General features: G+C 32.8%; 3 protein-coding genes across 3 annotated transcripts; 2 read left to right on the forward strand and 1 right to left on the reverse strand.

The window, feature by feature from the left end:
• The first annotated feature begins 480 nt into the window (after window positions 1–480).
• LOC143563428 (ubiquitin-conjugating enzyme E2 36-like) lies at window positions 481–3,538 on the forward strand. Its single transcript, XM_077050967.1, has 8 exons — window positions 481–659; window positions 809–836; window positions 921–1,007; window positions 1,760–1,818; window positions 2,596–2,637; window positions 2,721–2,794; window positions 3,065–3,162; window positions 3,270–3,538. Exons 1-8 carry the CDS (start codon window positions 621–623, stop codon window positions 3,305–3,307), a joined length of 465 nt encoding a protein of 154 aa, XP_076907082.1. The 5' UTR covers window positions 481–620; the 3' UTR covers window positions 3,308–3,538.
• Window positions 3,539–6,594: 3,056 nt separating this feature from the next.
• On the reverse strand, window positions 6,595–7,793 carry LOC143563432 (glutamate dehydrogenase B-like). Its single transcript, XM_077050971.1, has 5 exons — window positions 7,779–7,793; window positions 7,604–7,666; window positions 7,057–7,131; window positions 6,858–6,953; window positions 6,595–6,759 (listed from the first exon to the last, which is right to left on the reverse strand). Exons 1-5 carry the CDS (start codon window positions 7,791–7,793, stop codon window positions 6,595–6,597), a joined length of 414 nt encoding a protein of 137 aa, XP_076907086.1.
• A 1,770-nt stretch (window positions 7,794–9,563) lies between these two features.
• On the forward strand, window positions 9,564–12,720 carry LOC143563429 (uncharacterized protein At2g24330-like). Its single transcript, XM_077050968.1, has 4 exons — window positions 9,564–10,025; window positions 10,108–10,217; window positions 10,301–10,706; window positions 11,659–12,720. The coding sequence occupies exons 1-4, from the start codon at window positions 9,866–9,868 to the stop codon at window positions 12,120–12,122; spliced, it is 1,140 nt and encodes a 379-aa protein (XP_076907083.1). The 5' UTR covers window positions 9,564–9,865; the 3' UTR covers window positions 12,123–12,720.
• Window positions 12,721–12,946: the final 226 nt, after the last annotated feature.

Genomic DNA, 12,946 nt, shown 5'->3' on the forward strand with positions numbered 1-12,946 from the left:
TTTTTTTACTTTTTAAAATTTTTATTATTTTTTGTTTTATGATTTTTTTTAAATATTTTTTAAAGGTGTTTTTAGTGGTCCAAAATGATTCTCAAAGTTCTCAATTTGTAAAGGGTTCTCTTAGGATCCTTACCCTATATATATATATATATATATATATATATATATAGGGGAAGGTTAATGTATAAGTGAAATTAACGTACTAAACGTGATAATCAAGTAGGGTAATATATATACAGGTAGAGTAATTACATAATTACTCTACTTGTATATATAATTACTCTATTTGATTCTCACGTTTAGCACGTTAATTTTATTGTATTTGATCCAAACCCTATATATATAATTTTTTTAATATATAGTAAACGAGCCAACTCGGCTCAGCTGCACCCCTAAGAATTTATCATTCAAAGAACTGACAAGTTAACAAAACCTGAGCCCCAATTTGCAATTAACAGAACAATAATAAAGCCTGCCTTCACCACCGAAGCTCGTGTTGACAATACAACATCATCATCTGGAATCCATAATAATAATAATAATAATAATAATAATCAGTTTCTCTCTCTAGAAAAACCCTCTCACTTTCTCTCTCTAGACTTAGCGTAAATCTTCCTTCCATGGCGAACAGCAGCAATCTACCTCGAAGAATCATCAAGGTCAGTACCAATTCATCGGTTCTGATTCCTATTCAATTCAATTCGTTTTGTAATTAGAATTTGTAGTTGTTTTCGCGTAATTTCGTCGATCGCCGTAGGTTTTGTGTATCTGAAACCCTAACTTAGGTTTTGACTTTGTTCTGATCCAGGAAACTCAGCGGTTACTCAGCGAACCAGGTGAAATTTAATTTTAGATATGTTGTGACTGCAATCTGCATGTGGATCTAGATCAGCTTAAGTTTATTGTTTGTGTTTGTGTAGCTCCGGGGATAAGCGCCTCGCCGTCGGAAGATAATATGCGGTATTTTAATGTCATGATCCTTGGTCCAACTCAGTCTCCTTATGAAGGTAACTTAACTTCACTTGTGTTTTCATTTGTGCTGGTTTAGTGGCTTATATAACTGTGCTTTTGTTGTATAACTTGTATGAAGTTTGAAATGATATTAGGGGAATAATGATATCTTTGTGCAAGTGTACAACACTATGTTTAGGATGTTTAATATTAAAGAAGCTGCTTCTCTTGAACTTAGATGTCATAACTATATAAATAATTAGATGTTACTAATTCTTTCTTATAGGAAGAGCTGCATTATGACTCTGTGATTTCAGTTCAGCATTTTTATTGAGTACAAATTTGTTGTCGGTCTTGGTACTTCATATGTACCTTCCAAAGGACTTGCAGAATTTGATTCAAGCAAATTACAAAACGGTTGACCTTTAGGATTCACAATTGATTATAATAAAAGCACAATTGCTTTTTATAAAAGTCAAAAGCTTTTCTATCTTGGGGTTGGGAATGTTGCGGCTCATTCATTTTTGCAATGGTATTTTATAGCTGATGCTGAGTATCAACACTATGATGGAAACAATAACCTGTTGGTGTGTCTGCGATTTCTTGACCTCATTGTTAGTTGTTTTTATCTTAGTTATCCGCTTGTGATGTTGATGTTTATTGACACAGTTCTTTTATTTAATGAGTGATTATCTAGATCGGTATTATATAAACTTTCAGTGGGATATTGGTTATATTTTATGCTATTATAGAGTTGAGAGAACTATTTTATGCGTGCTTGATGCTTCTTGCTGTGGTTGACTTACAGGAGGAGTTTTCAAGTTGGAGTTATTTTTGCCAGAAGAATATCCAATGGCTGCTCCCAAGGTACTGGGTACATGGATATATATTGATTCTTGCCAATTGGTGATGAAAATTGTTGTTATTCCATTGGTTGACTAGCATTGTTGTCTTCTCTTATCATGAAGGGTGCTTTTTGAAATCTGCATTGGGTGAACGAAATTATACCTCCATTAATGATATGTATATTCACATGATGATATTTTGTAACAAGTGGTCATCTTTCACATTATGTGGGAAGCAATTATGATAGTATGATGTTGTGTTTTATGATATTTTTGCTTAACTGCTTGTAAGTTCTGTTAATATGTGTCCACTTTTTTTTGTGTTAATATAACAATTATTAGTATCTCTCATTGAGCTTTTGGGAGCTATTTTAGGTCTTGTCATGTTCCTTTATTTTATTTCCATCTAGTTATGCGGGTTTTTTGTAGGACATGTGCTTTCTTGTGATTGAAATATTACTGTTAGGTTATAATTTTTGGCTAGGATGCATTGGTTTTGTTTTTTTACATAGATGGCAATGATTGATGGCATTTCTTGTGAACTGTAGATCCTTTTTGTAGGATATGTACACTGAATTGTTTTTACAAAAAAAATAATAATAAATGAGTGCAATATATTCATTTTAATCATTTCTGCTGGTCTATTATGTTGAATCCAAGTTCCAACACTAGTTATTTCATTTCTTTATATGATCCTTTTGTCTACAACTTTTAAGCAGTCCTGCTTGGCTTGGTGCAACCTAAAGTTCGCATTTATGCTTGTGTTGTGCTGATTATAGTACTTGCTCTTTTGAAACAGGTTCGGTTTCTTACCAAAATTTACCATCCGAACATTGACAAGGTTCGTCTTGCATGTCTCATCATTCTAGCTTTTGAGTTTATCATGTCCGTTTGTTTGTTTCTTAGTTTCGGTTTTATTTGCAGCTTGGTAGGATTTGTCTTGACATCCTCAAAGACAAATGGAGCCCTGCTCTTCAGATTCGCACTGTTCTCCTGAGGTATTATCATGCATGATTTCACTGTTGTAACTAATACCTACAGATTTGATTTTACTAAAACGGGTGAGTTGGGTGAATGGCCAAACAGGTAAGTTAATATACCGGGTCCAGTTGGGTCGACTCTCAAGCTTTTTTTCCTAACAAATAACTAATGTAATTACCAATACTTTAGTAGCTCAATAGTTACAAATTTGACATAGATTTTTAGGATATTGGCAATAATAGAAAAGCGAGGGTTGACATTTGCATTGTTTGAATTGTATTGGTTAGCATTCAAGCTCTTCTAAGTGCTCCAAACCCGGATGATCCCCTTTCTGAGAACATTGCGAAACACTGGAAATCTAATGAAGCTGAAGCTGTTGAAACAGGTACACGCCATTCTGAACATTTTTTAAAATTAAGATGATACTTAATCCATAAAAAAAAGTTGTTTTTATGTGATTATTGAAATTTTGGTTTATTTTTGAAACTACAGCAAAGGAGTGGACCCGTTTGTATGCTAGTGGCGCTTAATGGAGACGCGGGTCATTATGTTGTTTGAAAAAATAACAGTGTATTTGATTAGGTCTTGAAATTCAAAACTTGAATGTTGCAATGTTGTTCACGTGTGTTTTTTTTTTCAGATAATTTTGTTATTCTGGTTAACTATGGGTAAAAGGGTTGTGTTTATCATATATGCAACCGTTTGTTCAGCATCCTATAACTGGGATGGGCTTGAAATTTTTACTAGATTGATTCCCTTTCTTCCCATAATAGAAATTCAGTTCCCTCAAGGGGTGTTCCATTTAAACTGTCTGAATCGGATGGTTTGATTTGCTTGAAATGTATACAGTTCGGTCCATGTGCGATGTATACTGGTTTTGATTCGTTGGTGACCTTAGTGAGCAGGGTGTCAAGAATTGGATGAGCCATTCTTTCACTGTCCATTTCTTGGTAAACATTACTATGTCTAGGTACCTGTGACATCCTCTTTTAATCAAGTTGTCGAATGAATGATATTTTAATTCAGTTTCACAAATTTGTAGATTTCATCAATAGGTAAACTCTTCAAATTTTGTTTTGTCACATTTCCTTTTTTTTATAAATTTGAAACATCAACTTAACAGTAATTTACTTAGATATTTCATTAATTCATAATCAATAATGTATTTAAATATTTAAGATATCATAAGTCCCAATCAGTCCGCTTGTCATCTCTTAACGTTTAGATCGATCCAATGTCTCCGTGAAGCCTAATACTTTTACAACCGAGCTCTTAGCTTTGAACCGCAACGTGCGCGATGATTATAGTTGTTCTCAACCCGAATATATGATATATTATTGACTCCACTTTTATATAACTACTAGCTTTTAGCCCCCGTGTTACGGGGGTTAATTTAGATTTTTGTTTTTAATCATCTTGATATATATATTTTTGCTATTTTATTTTTATACTGATTTTTTATTTTTCAACATAGTTTTGTGTTATTTTAATACGTATATATTAGTTTGTTAAGTCAATTATATTTTTTATTGTTAATCTGGTTGAATTGAGATGAGTAGGCTTATAGTTGGGTTGGAGTGAATCCTAGTCGAATAATAACAGTACCACTAATGATATATAAATTTTTTCCAGTTAACTTTTAGTATCGTTAAATTTCATTTTATTTTATTTATATTTGTTTATACTATAAAATTTATTGTTTGCTTAGTGTGTTTGTGTGCTAATAGAGTTTAGAATGCCGAAATGAAGTGATGTAAAATTAACAATACATATATGAATAAAGAATATTGATAGAATCCATAAACTGATTAACCATATAAATAGAGTAAATAAATATTATTAGGTACCGAATAAGTTGTAAGAGTAGTAAGAAACGCAACAGCCAATTGTTCGGTGATCTTTTGAAAAAATTAATTCAAATCAACTCAAACATTAATAATTCCAAAAGTAAAAAAAAAATATAAAAGAGCTGAGAGGGTCATCATAATGAGGGATGAATTTAATAGCATTTGACAGTCATGCGTATTGATCACAAAGCTGCAGCATAACATCAAGAAACTCAATAGGCATATGTTTTTTTTTAATCAGAATGTATACAAATTCTTTTTAAGATGGACTTTATAAAAAAACAAAGGTAATCAATATATTTTAGAAAGAAATAGAATATATAATTGTAGTGTATGTTTTCCTTCTTCATCTTAAGTTGTAAGGTTTCCTCGTACACAGTTGATGGAAAACTATTAAGAGGCATATTCCTCTCTCAACTTTTTTAATTCGCTCGTCATTTGTGCTTGAAGTTCTGTTGCCATTGTTGCATATGTTCATTCACATCTTGTTGGACTTGTAATTATTGTCGGATTGGGACGGTATTATTTTATAATTTTACCTAAGTTTTCCATTCTGACTTTTCTTATCGAGGGGGTACAAAAACATGTTTTATGCATCATGTGTTTTATTCCTACAAAATAACATGTGTAGTTTATATTATACAACATACTGAAATATTGACCATTAGTTAACCATCTTTGTTGATATTAATTGCAGCTAAGAATGTTCACTAAAAAATCTAATAATCCAAACTGTTTGGCTTCTTTTAACCGTCTTTTCCTTTTTAATACTCTTTTCCATATGCAATAATATTTATTTGCTAAGCATGACAGTTTCTTGCCGAAGGTCATTTTGGTTCCATAATATAGTATGTTGATCTCTTGTACATTGTGTTTGACTCTTTTATGTGACTTCATCAGTAAGCTATTCCAATACAACAGCTCATCAAAACCATGATTGTCAACATCCATTGGATGGCCTGTTCCCAAAGCAATAGACAAACAAACTACAAACATTCAGAATCAAAATCAAGTTAACTGGACTGCATTTTGATGTTATAAAAGTGTATTTTTTTTGTTGCATTTATAGGCTGTCAAAAATGCAGTTTTCGCTGCATTTTAATGTTGTCAAAACGTGAAGTTTTAGCTGCATTTTAATATTGTGAAAAGTGCAGTTTTTGTTGTATTCTAAACACTTTCTGTCTACATTCTCTTCAGTGAGTAAAAGATCAATCGTGCAGAACAAATAACCCATTTTGAATCTCTTTTCTTCCCATCTTCAACTTCTTCCTTCTCTTTCTCTTTCTCATCATCATTCGACAAAATAATAATAATAATTATAATAATAAGATGCCATCAATCTCTATATGAGCATACATATGTGACAACATAAAAGTAAGGTGTGGACTCATTCTTGACTTTAAACATGATTCCATCCTTGAATCAAAATTCAAAATTGATCAAGTCTAATAGTTAGTGTAAAGAAAGGCTAATTGTAAGAAACGAAAATCAAATCAAATTAAACCAATAAAATTTTAAATGCTAACCTTGGATTTGGCATCAACTGAAGAAGTAAAAAACACATAAATTATTCTAACAACTTTATTATCTTCATTCAGTTAATCCAGAAAATCGAATGGAACATACGAAAAATCTAAATGAAACCCATCTATAGTTCCATCTGATTTTAAAAGGGAAGTTTTAAGTATCATCCCAAATAGGTTTATTTATCATTGAACACTTGAAAAAAAAAAGAAATTATGCCAATTAACATCAATGAAGAAGCCCAACATATACGGGTTTTTAGTATCATCCCAAATGGGTAAACCGACCATTATAGCTTAGTAGTGTTCAATTCAGCAAGTATTGCCCTTTCTTCCTCTATTGCCCTTAAGAAACTACATAAACATGGTGAAATCATTACTCTATTCAAGTTTAATTCAACAATGGATAGAAAGATAGATACCTTTCACATATGAATTTGAGCACCACTAAAACCCATTGACACCTTTGTGTTCCTTAATATTTTTGAGCAGGCTAGGAATATCAATTCGATTTTTGTCCTTGATTGCTCCACTAATATCACTCGTTACCACCACTTTGCCACCGCCTTCAAGAATAAGTTGAGCAGCCCACGAACCAACATTTCCAATGCACTAACAATTAAACTTCATTAGAATTGGTCAGCTGGTCAATTTTTCACCAGGAAACTGGTCAACATAATAAGATTCTACCTGTATAACAAATCTTTGACCAGCAACATGTTTCTATGATCATTAAGAAGGGCTTCTATAGCAAAAAGTACATCCATTCCAGTGACAGCATCTCTACTAAGGGATCCATCAAGATCCTTAATTTTAAACTAAAAAAATTACCAGTTTTCTATAATGTATGTAGTTTCTAAATGAATATAAATTCATGGGTTTGAAATTAAATATGTTAATGTTACTCACTCTAGGTTTTTCAGTAACAACAGCAAGCAAGTATCCATGAAACATGAAGTATTCATCTAAAATCCATGCCATTGTCTGTTAAAAGTAAAAACTTTAAACATAGTTGCAGTTTTAGAGTTAAAGATTAAAAATAAAATAAAATTAAAATGAATAATGTGATAAATCAAGCTTGATTTTATCATTTAATCAAAAGATTCGTAAAGTGGCCATGATTTCGAACAAATTATGGGTCTCACTAAAATAATATTTAACATAGTACGGATTGGTAATTAGGGTACTCAAAAACTAATATCATAACATAGTACGGATTGGGGATTAGGGTGCTCAAAAACTAATATCATAACATAGTATGGATTGGGGATTCAGGGTGCCCCAAAACTAATATCATATGCAATTAAAGAATCCAAAATCAAATTGTGTGTTATAATGAAACAAACATAGACTTTGACTATAGGCAAATACAATAGACTAAATTAAAGTTAAATATACTTATTACAAGTTTAACAACAAAAGCAAGCACAAGTAAGACACAAACATACCAACTAACCTCAAGCATTCGAATCACATTCGAGTGTCCTATCAGTTTCATAGTCGATATCTCGCATTTGATCTGTAAGTATGCAACTCGAAACAAAACAAAACAAAACAAACAAATTATCTTTCTAAGCCAACGTATACACAATCTGATCTAACTTCAATATGATCGCTAAAAAAAGTCAAACAAAGATCAACGCCATATTTCTCACATGTGTGATCGTCATGTGTTTAAACACTTCTCCTTATCAAGAATTTTGATCGCCACATGCTCACCCGTCTAAATGTTTTCTGCAAACTTCACCTTCGAAACCTCATCATCCCTCATGCAAATCAAATAATTTATTTTCAGTAACATTTTATTACTAACAGAAAATCAAGCCCCCCCCCCCCCCCCCCAAAAAAAAATTAATAGAAACTTTTGTAATTATTGTTCAGCATTCCATATTTTTGTTCATGACCAAAATAAGTTTGATATAAACTCTTAGCAAAAATTTAAAATAAATGTAACCAAAATCTATCGACGTTTACTTTGGCAACGATTTTCCACTTCCTTCTATAATATAACCTTTTCACATGTACGAAAGCATTAAAGATGAATAAAAATGAAAAAGAAAAAGAAAAAGAATCGTTTTAGGGGTGTATTAAATGGAATTCAAAACATGAGAATGAGAATATTTTATGAACAACCTAACAAATTTATTCCTAAAATCAACTAAAAAACATTAATCTGCATCTCCTTGGTTAATTGAGCATGAGATTATCAACTTCAAATACTCAGAAGTAACATAAATGTAAATCTAAGCAGAATGAACAGATAACATAAAAAATAATTACGGTTAAAAACCCTAATCATGATTGAAACTACAACAATTTACAAAGTCATCCAAATAACAAAATTGAAATACAAATACAAATTACCCAAATTTAATCGATTAAACAAACATCGTTGAGTTAGATTAGGTTAACGGCAGTGTGTAAATAAAAAATACAATAATCAGAAATCCAATTTAGAACATAATTCAAAAATAGAAGTCACCAACCCACCAAAGAAGAAAAGAAAATAATAATTAGAGGTACTGATGTATAATGATGATGATAAATGTATTTTTTGGGGTGAGCTGTTTGCGAGGTCCGAGGGAGTCGAAGGGTGGATAGATGATAATGATGATGGGAAAGATTGATTTTAGGGTTACACAAATAAATAAAGGGGTGGTGAGACGTTATGACCCGTCTAAGGTAAATGGGTTAAAATTAATGAGAGATCACCATTTACAAATCAAGCAATCTGGTGGCTTTAGAGGGGGGTGTAGAGCGATGTGAGAGCGACACACAGGATTTAATGGTAGACAATTATATAGATTGTAAATCATTAACTTTGATTTCCATGAAACTTCAAACCATCTTTAAGTTTACATCATCTTTATTTTTATTTTTTTAATGAATAACTTTGCACGTAATAATTATTAAAATGGCAAGTTTTCTTCTTGAACGAGATTCCTTCCTTTACCACAATGATAATGATAAAGATAATTGATTGATTCCAATTTGTAACCCTAGCCTCGATCAGTTCTCACGTTTCATCGATCTCTTGAATTTTGCTTTACAATCAATCAAGCGATAATACTATTTCTTTCGTCTCCGGCCGGAACAACTATTCGAATTCATCATCAGAGGCCAACTGCTGCATTGCATTGCATGCATGCATGAATGATCATATCATGTACGTACGCTCATTATTAAATTTACCTAATATTTCAACCGATATATTACCTGTTTGATTCTCATTTTCGAAACAATTAATCGATCTGAATCGTGTTCATTTCGCATTAACCGATATCTAAATTTCACGTAAGGTACCTTTCGAATTCAAAGCTGTTTATGATCATCATCGGTTTTGAGGTAATAGCTAGATGCATGAAATAGCTAGCTAGCTAGCAGGCAATTAATTGATTCGAATAATAATAATAAATGGCTGATGCGGAGAAGGATGCCAAGGAAGTTGTTGAGGAAAGAAAGGGGAAGACGAGTATCTTTTCTCGGTTTTGGAAGGGGTTGCTTCGCTTATACGATAATGATTTCGAGAAGAGGCTGCGATACATTTCTAAAGAAGAGGCTGCTATTCTTGCCAGAATCAAGAAACGATCCACCAGATGGAGGACAACTGCTAGGAATCTCATTGTGTCTTCTGTTCTTCTCGAGGTAATAATAATAATAATAATAATAATAATAATAATAATAATAATAATAATAATAATAATAATCTAATTGTAGAATGACTTTGTGTCAGGTTATTGCGATTGGATACGCTGTAATGACAACACGAACACTGATGTTAGATTGGAAAATGAGAGCACTTCGAGTGTTGCCTATTTTCGTCCTGCCTGCATTAGCATGGATTTTGTACTCAGGAATTCATAGCCTCACAGGGATATGTAAGTTCCCTTTATAACTATATAACTACCTTCTCATTTCACCTGTAACAAAACAACCAATCTAATGAATTTGGGTATGCAGGTGAACGCATGGATCAACGAAGTTTAGAAAGGCTTCGGGAAGAAAGACAAGCAAAAATCGATGAACTTAAAGATCGAACCAATTATTACAACACTCAACAACTTATTCAGGTACCACATCAACCTCTATTCTTATTACCAAAAATATGGTTAGTAACTTAGTATTGTGCTATTTCAACACTTTTTTTTTGTAGAGATATGATCCGGACCCGGCTGCAAAGGCGGCTGCAGCATCTGTTCTCGCATCCAAATTGGGTGCAGACTCGGGATTACATTTTCTTGTAGACGAGTCGTCACATCTTAATCAACATGATATGGGGAAAAGTAGTGATTATGAGTATATGCAATCGGGTGGTTTAAGAAGACGGAACCAGACAGAAGCTAGATCTCCTGGAAGTATGCAAGACGGGGGGTTTCAGTATGATGGAACTGAGGTTTCTGATATCGCGATGCCTGCTGAGTTTGTGGTTGATCATCAGAGCCCTGTGGCTATGAGCCCACAAGATTCTGGTTGGATGGCTCGACTTGCTGCATTGCTTGTTGGCGAGGATCCTACTCAATCTTATGCACTTATATGTGGAAATTGTCATATGCACAATGGTCAGTAGATTGTTTGACCTTAATTCAATATATTTGTGTTTACCAAAAGGGCTAGAAAGTTATTAACCTTAGTCAAATTTAATAACTTTTTTAAGGCCAGTAAACCACCAAAGTTCAAATATTTTGATCCAAGGTAACTAACTTCCAAAGGTTTGGATTTGAGGTTATTTGACCCGGTTAACAGGTCAAAATGCCAAAAAGGCTAGTGATGTGTTGATCAAAGTTTGTTAGCTTGTGCATATTGCCCTCTAGCAGAGGTCTCAAAGTAAAATCCAGCCTTTACTGATAGACCTGTAAACGAACCAAACGTTCTGCGAACTATTCGGCGGGAAGTCCGTTTAGGTTCATTTATCTAATAAACAAACGAGCATGAACAAAAAGTTCTGTTCAATTAGTTAAACGAACAAACATAAACACATGTCCTGTTTGTTCATTTAAGTTAATGAACATTTATGTTTATGTTTATTAGTTTACGTTTGTTAATCTTTCTCTCATTTAAATTTTTAGACCCATAAGAGTTAATTCTAGTTTAATAAAAATTTAGGACCAATACATTGTGGTTCACATTTACTATTAACCGGTTTTATCTCAGTTATATCCATTCATATAAGTTCAGTTATGTTCATTCGTTTATGTTCCTTAACCGTTCGTTTATATCTTTAACGAATGAACATGAGCATATTTATTTTCTTAACAAGCAAACACGAACAAGAAAACCTCTATTGTTTAATTTTTCATGTTCGGTCATTTGTTCAGTTAAAGTTAAATGAACGGACACTGGTATGCTCCGTTCCTGCTCGTTTGGTTTGTTTACAAGCCTATTTACGGGTTAGCATGGTATTGCTGGGCCCGTGAATTTTCCCTAATGGGTTCTCACGGCCAACAAAAAATATTTGTTACATTTATGCAATTTGCATTTACTTAAATATCTAATTGAAATCTATCTATACAGGGCTTGTGAGGAAAGAGGACTTTCTTGTATATACTTACTATTGTCCACACTGTCACGCCCTGAATAAACCAAGGAACATGGATGAAACCTCTACATGTACCAGTAGCCCGAATATGAGAACTTTAATGCCACATCAGCTTGTCCTGAGTAAAAGCGAATTTCCTTCGGGTGCCAACTCTCCTGATAAATCATCACCAACAAATCATCATCGCCTGAATAGACCAAAGATATCAGGTGAAAATCGTTCAGATATCAGCATTCCTAGTAGGAAATCTTCACCAAAAAATCGTCATCGCGTGAATGAACCGAAGGCATTGGATGAAAACCGTACAGATGTCAACGTCCCTGACATGAAATCTTCAACAACAGTGGTCAATGCTAACTTGGTCAAAGAAAGTAGTGAGTCTGTGAATGAGAAGAAGAATACGGTTGCTGAGGATCCAGATAATCAATCATTGACATGATTTATACGGGTTATAATGGTATATAGCAGGTTATAGCAGGTTTAACCTTGAAAGATTTACAGTCAGTATCCTGCCTCCTTAGTGTAACAAATATCATCATGATGAAATATAATGATGCAACCTTTCGCTTCACATGTTAATGATCATAGTTTCAGTTTATTATGATGAAAGGCTAAATTTAGTGTACCTGCATTTGATCATATATTAACTGCCGTAAGATGAACATAAGCATTTAAGAAAATATAGTTGCAAAATACTGCCAACTAAAGATGATCTATATTTGGGTTATATAACAGCCATAGCTAGCATGCGTGGTACATCCATCATAAGCAACTCACAAATGATTTAAGTCAGTGAACGAGAACATTCTTTAGCGAGGAGCAGCTAGAGACGATCCACATAAAATGGAACAAGATGTGTACAATTCAAAGGACAAATCAAGGAAGAAACAATTAAGACACAACCTTATGCAAAAACAAAATTAATAAATGGTCAACTTTTTGAATTGAAGTACTCTTTCTGGTTGCTAACAAACAACCTTAAAAAATGTGAAAAGAAACTTGCCCTTCACACAGAAAAGAATGATTTTGGACCCAAAAAAAAAGCCATATACCCTTTTCTTTTGAAAGCAAAACTGAAAAAGGTGTACTGTTTCTATTTTTTTAAAATAACTTACTAAATAAATTTTAATCATATTAATATAAAAAAGATGAAAAAAGAAAAAAAAAACTATTGATTAAAAATATATAATTAAAGGTAAATTCATTTAGTGAAGAAGAGATTTTAAGAGAGATTCTAAATACATCTATCTTAAAGAAACATTA

Source organism: Bidens hawaiensis, unplaced genomic scaffold (assembly GCF_021521415.1).
Source record: "Bidens hawaiensis isolate Kalapana, Puna unplaced genomic scaffold, B.hawaiensis_p1.1 tig00021383_1, whole genome shotgun sequence".
Classification (NCBI taxonomy): domain Eukaryota; kingdom Viridiplantae; phylum Streptophyta; class Magnoliopsida; order Asterales; family Asteraceae; genus Bidens; species Bidens hawaiensis.

Excerpts from the sequence above, each read along its gene's own strand:
- LOC143563428 (XM_077050967.1), top strand. The coding sequence starts at position 621 with ATGGCGAACAGCAGCAATCTACCTCGAAGAATCATCAAG. Across the intron at positions 660-808 it reads TACCTCGAAGAATCATCAAG|GAAACTCAGCGGTTACTCAG; the intron begins GTCAGTACCAAT and ends GTTCTGATCCAG. Across the intron at positions 2,795-3,064 it reads ATTCGCACTGTTCTCCTGAG|CATTCAAGCTCTTCTAAGTG; the intron begins GTATTATCATGC and ends TGTATTGGTTAG.
- LOC143563432 (XM_077050971.1), bottom strand. Across the intron at positions 7,132-7,603 it reads ATGTGATTCGAATGCTTGAG|ACAATGGCATGGATTTTAGA; the intron begins GTTAGTTGGTAT and ends TACTTTTAACAG. Across the intron at positions 6,954-7,056 it reads TTGTTACTGAAAAACCTAGA|GATCTTGATGGATCCCTTAG; the intron begins GTGAGTAACATT and ends TTTAAAATTAAG.
- LOC143563429 (XM_077050968.1), top strand. The coding sequence starts at position 9,866 with ATGACTTTGTGTCAGGTTATTGCGATTGGATACGCTGTAATGACAACA. Across the intron at positions 10,218-10,300 it reads ACACTCAACAACTTATTCAG|AGATATGATCCGGACCCGGC; the intron begins GTACCACATCAA and ends TTTTTTTTGTAG. Across the intron at positions 10,707-11,658 it reads AAATTGTCATATGCACAATG|GGCTTGTGAGGAAAGAGGAC; the intron begins GTCAGTAGATTG and ends CTATCTATACAG.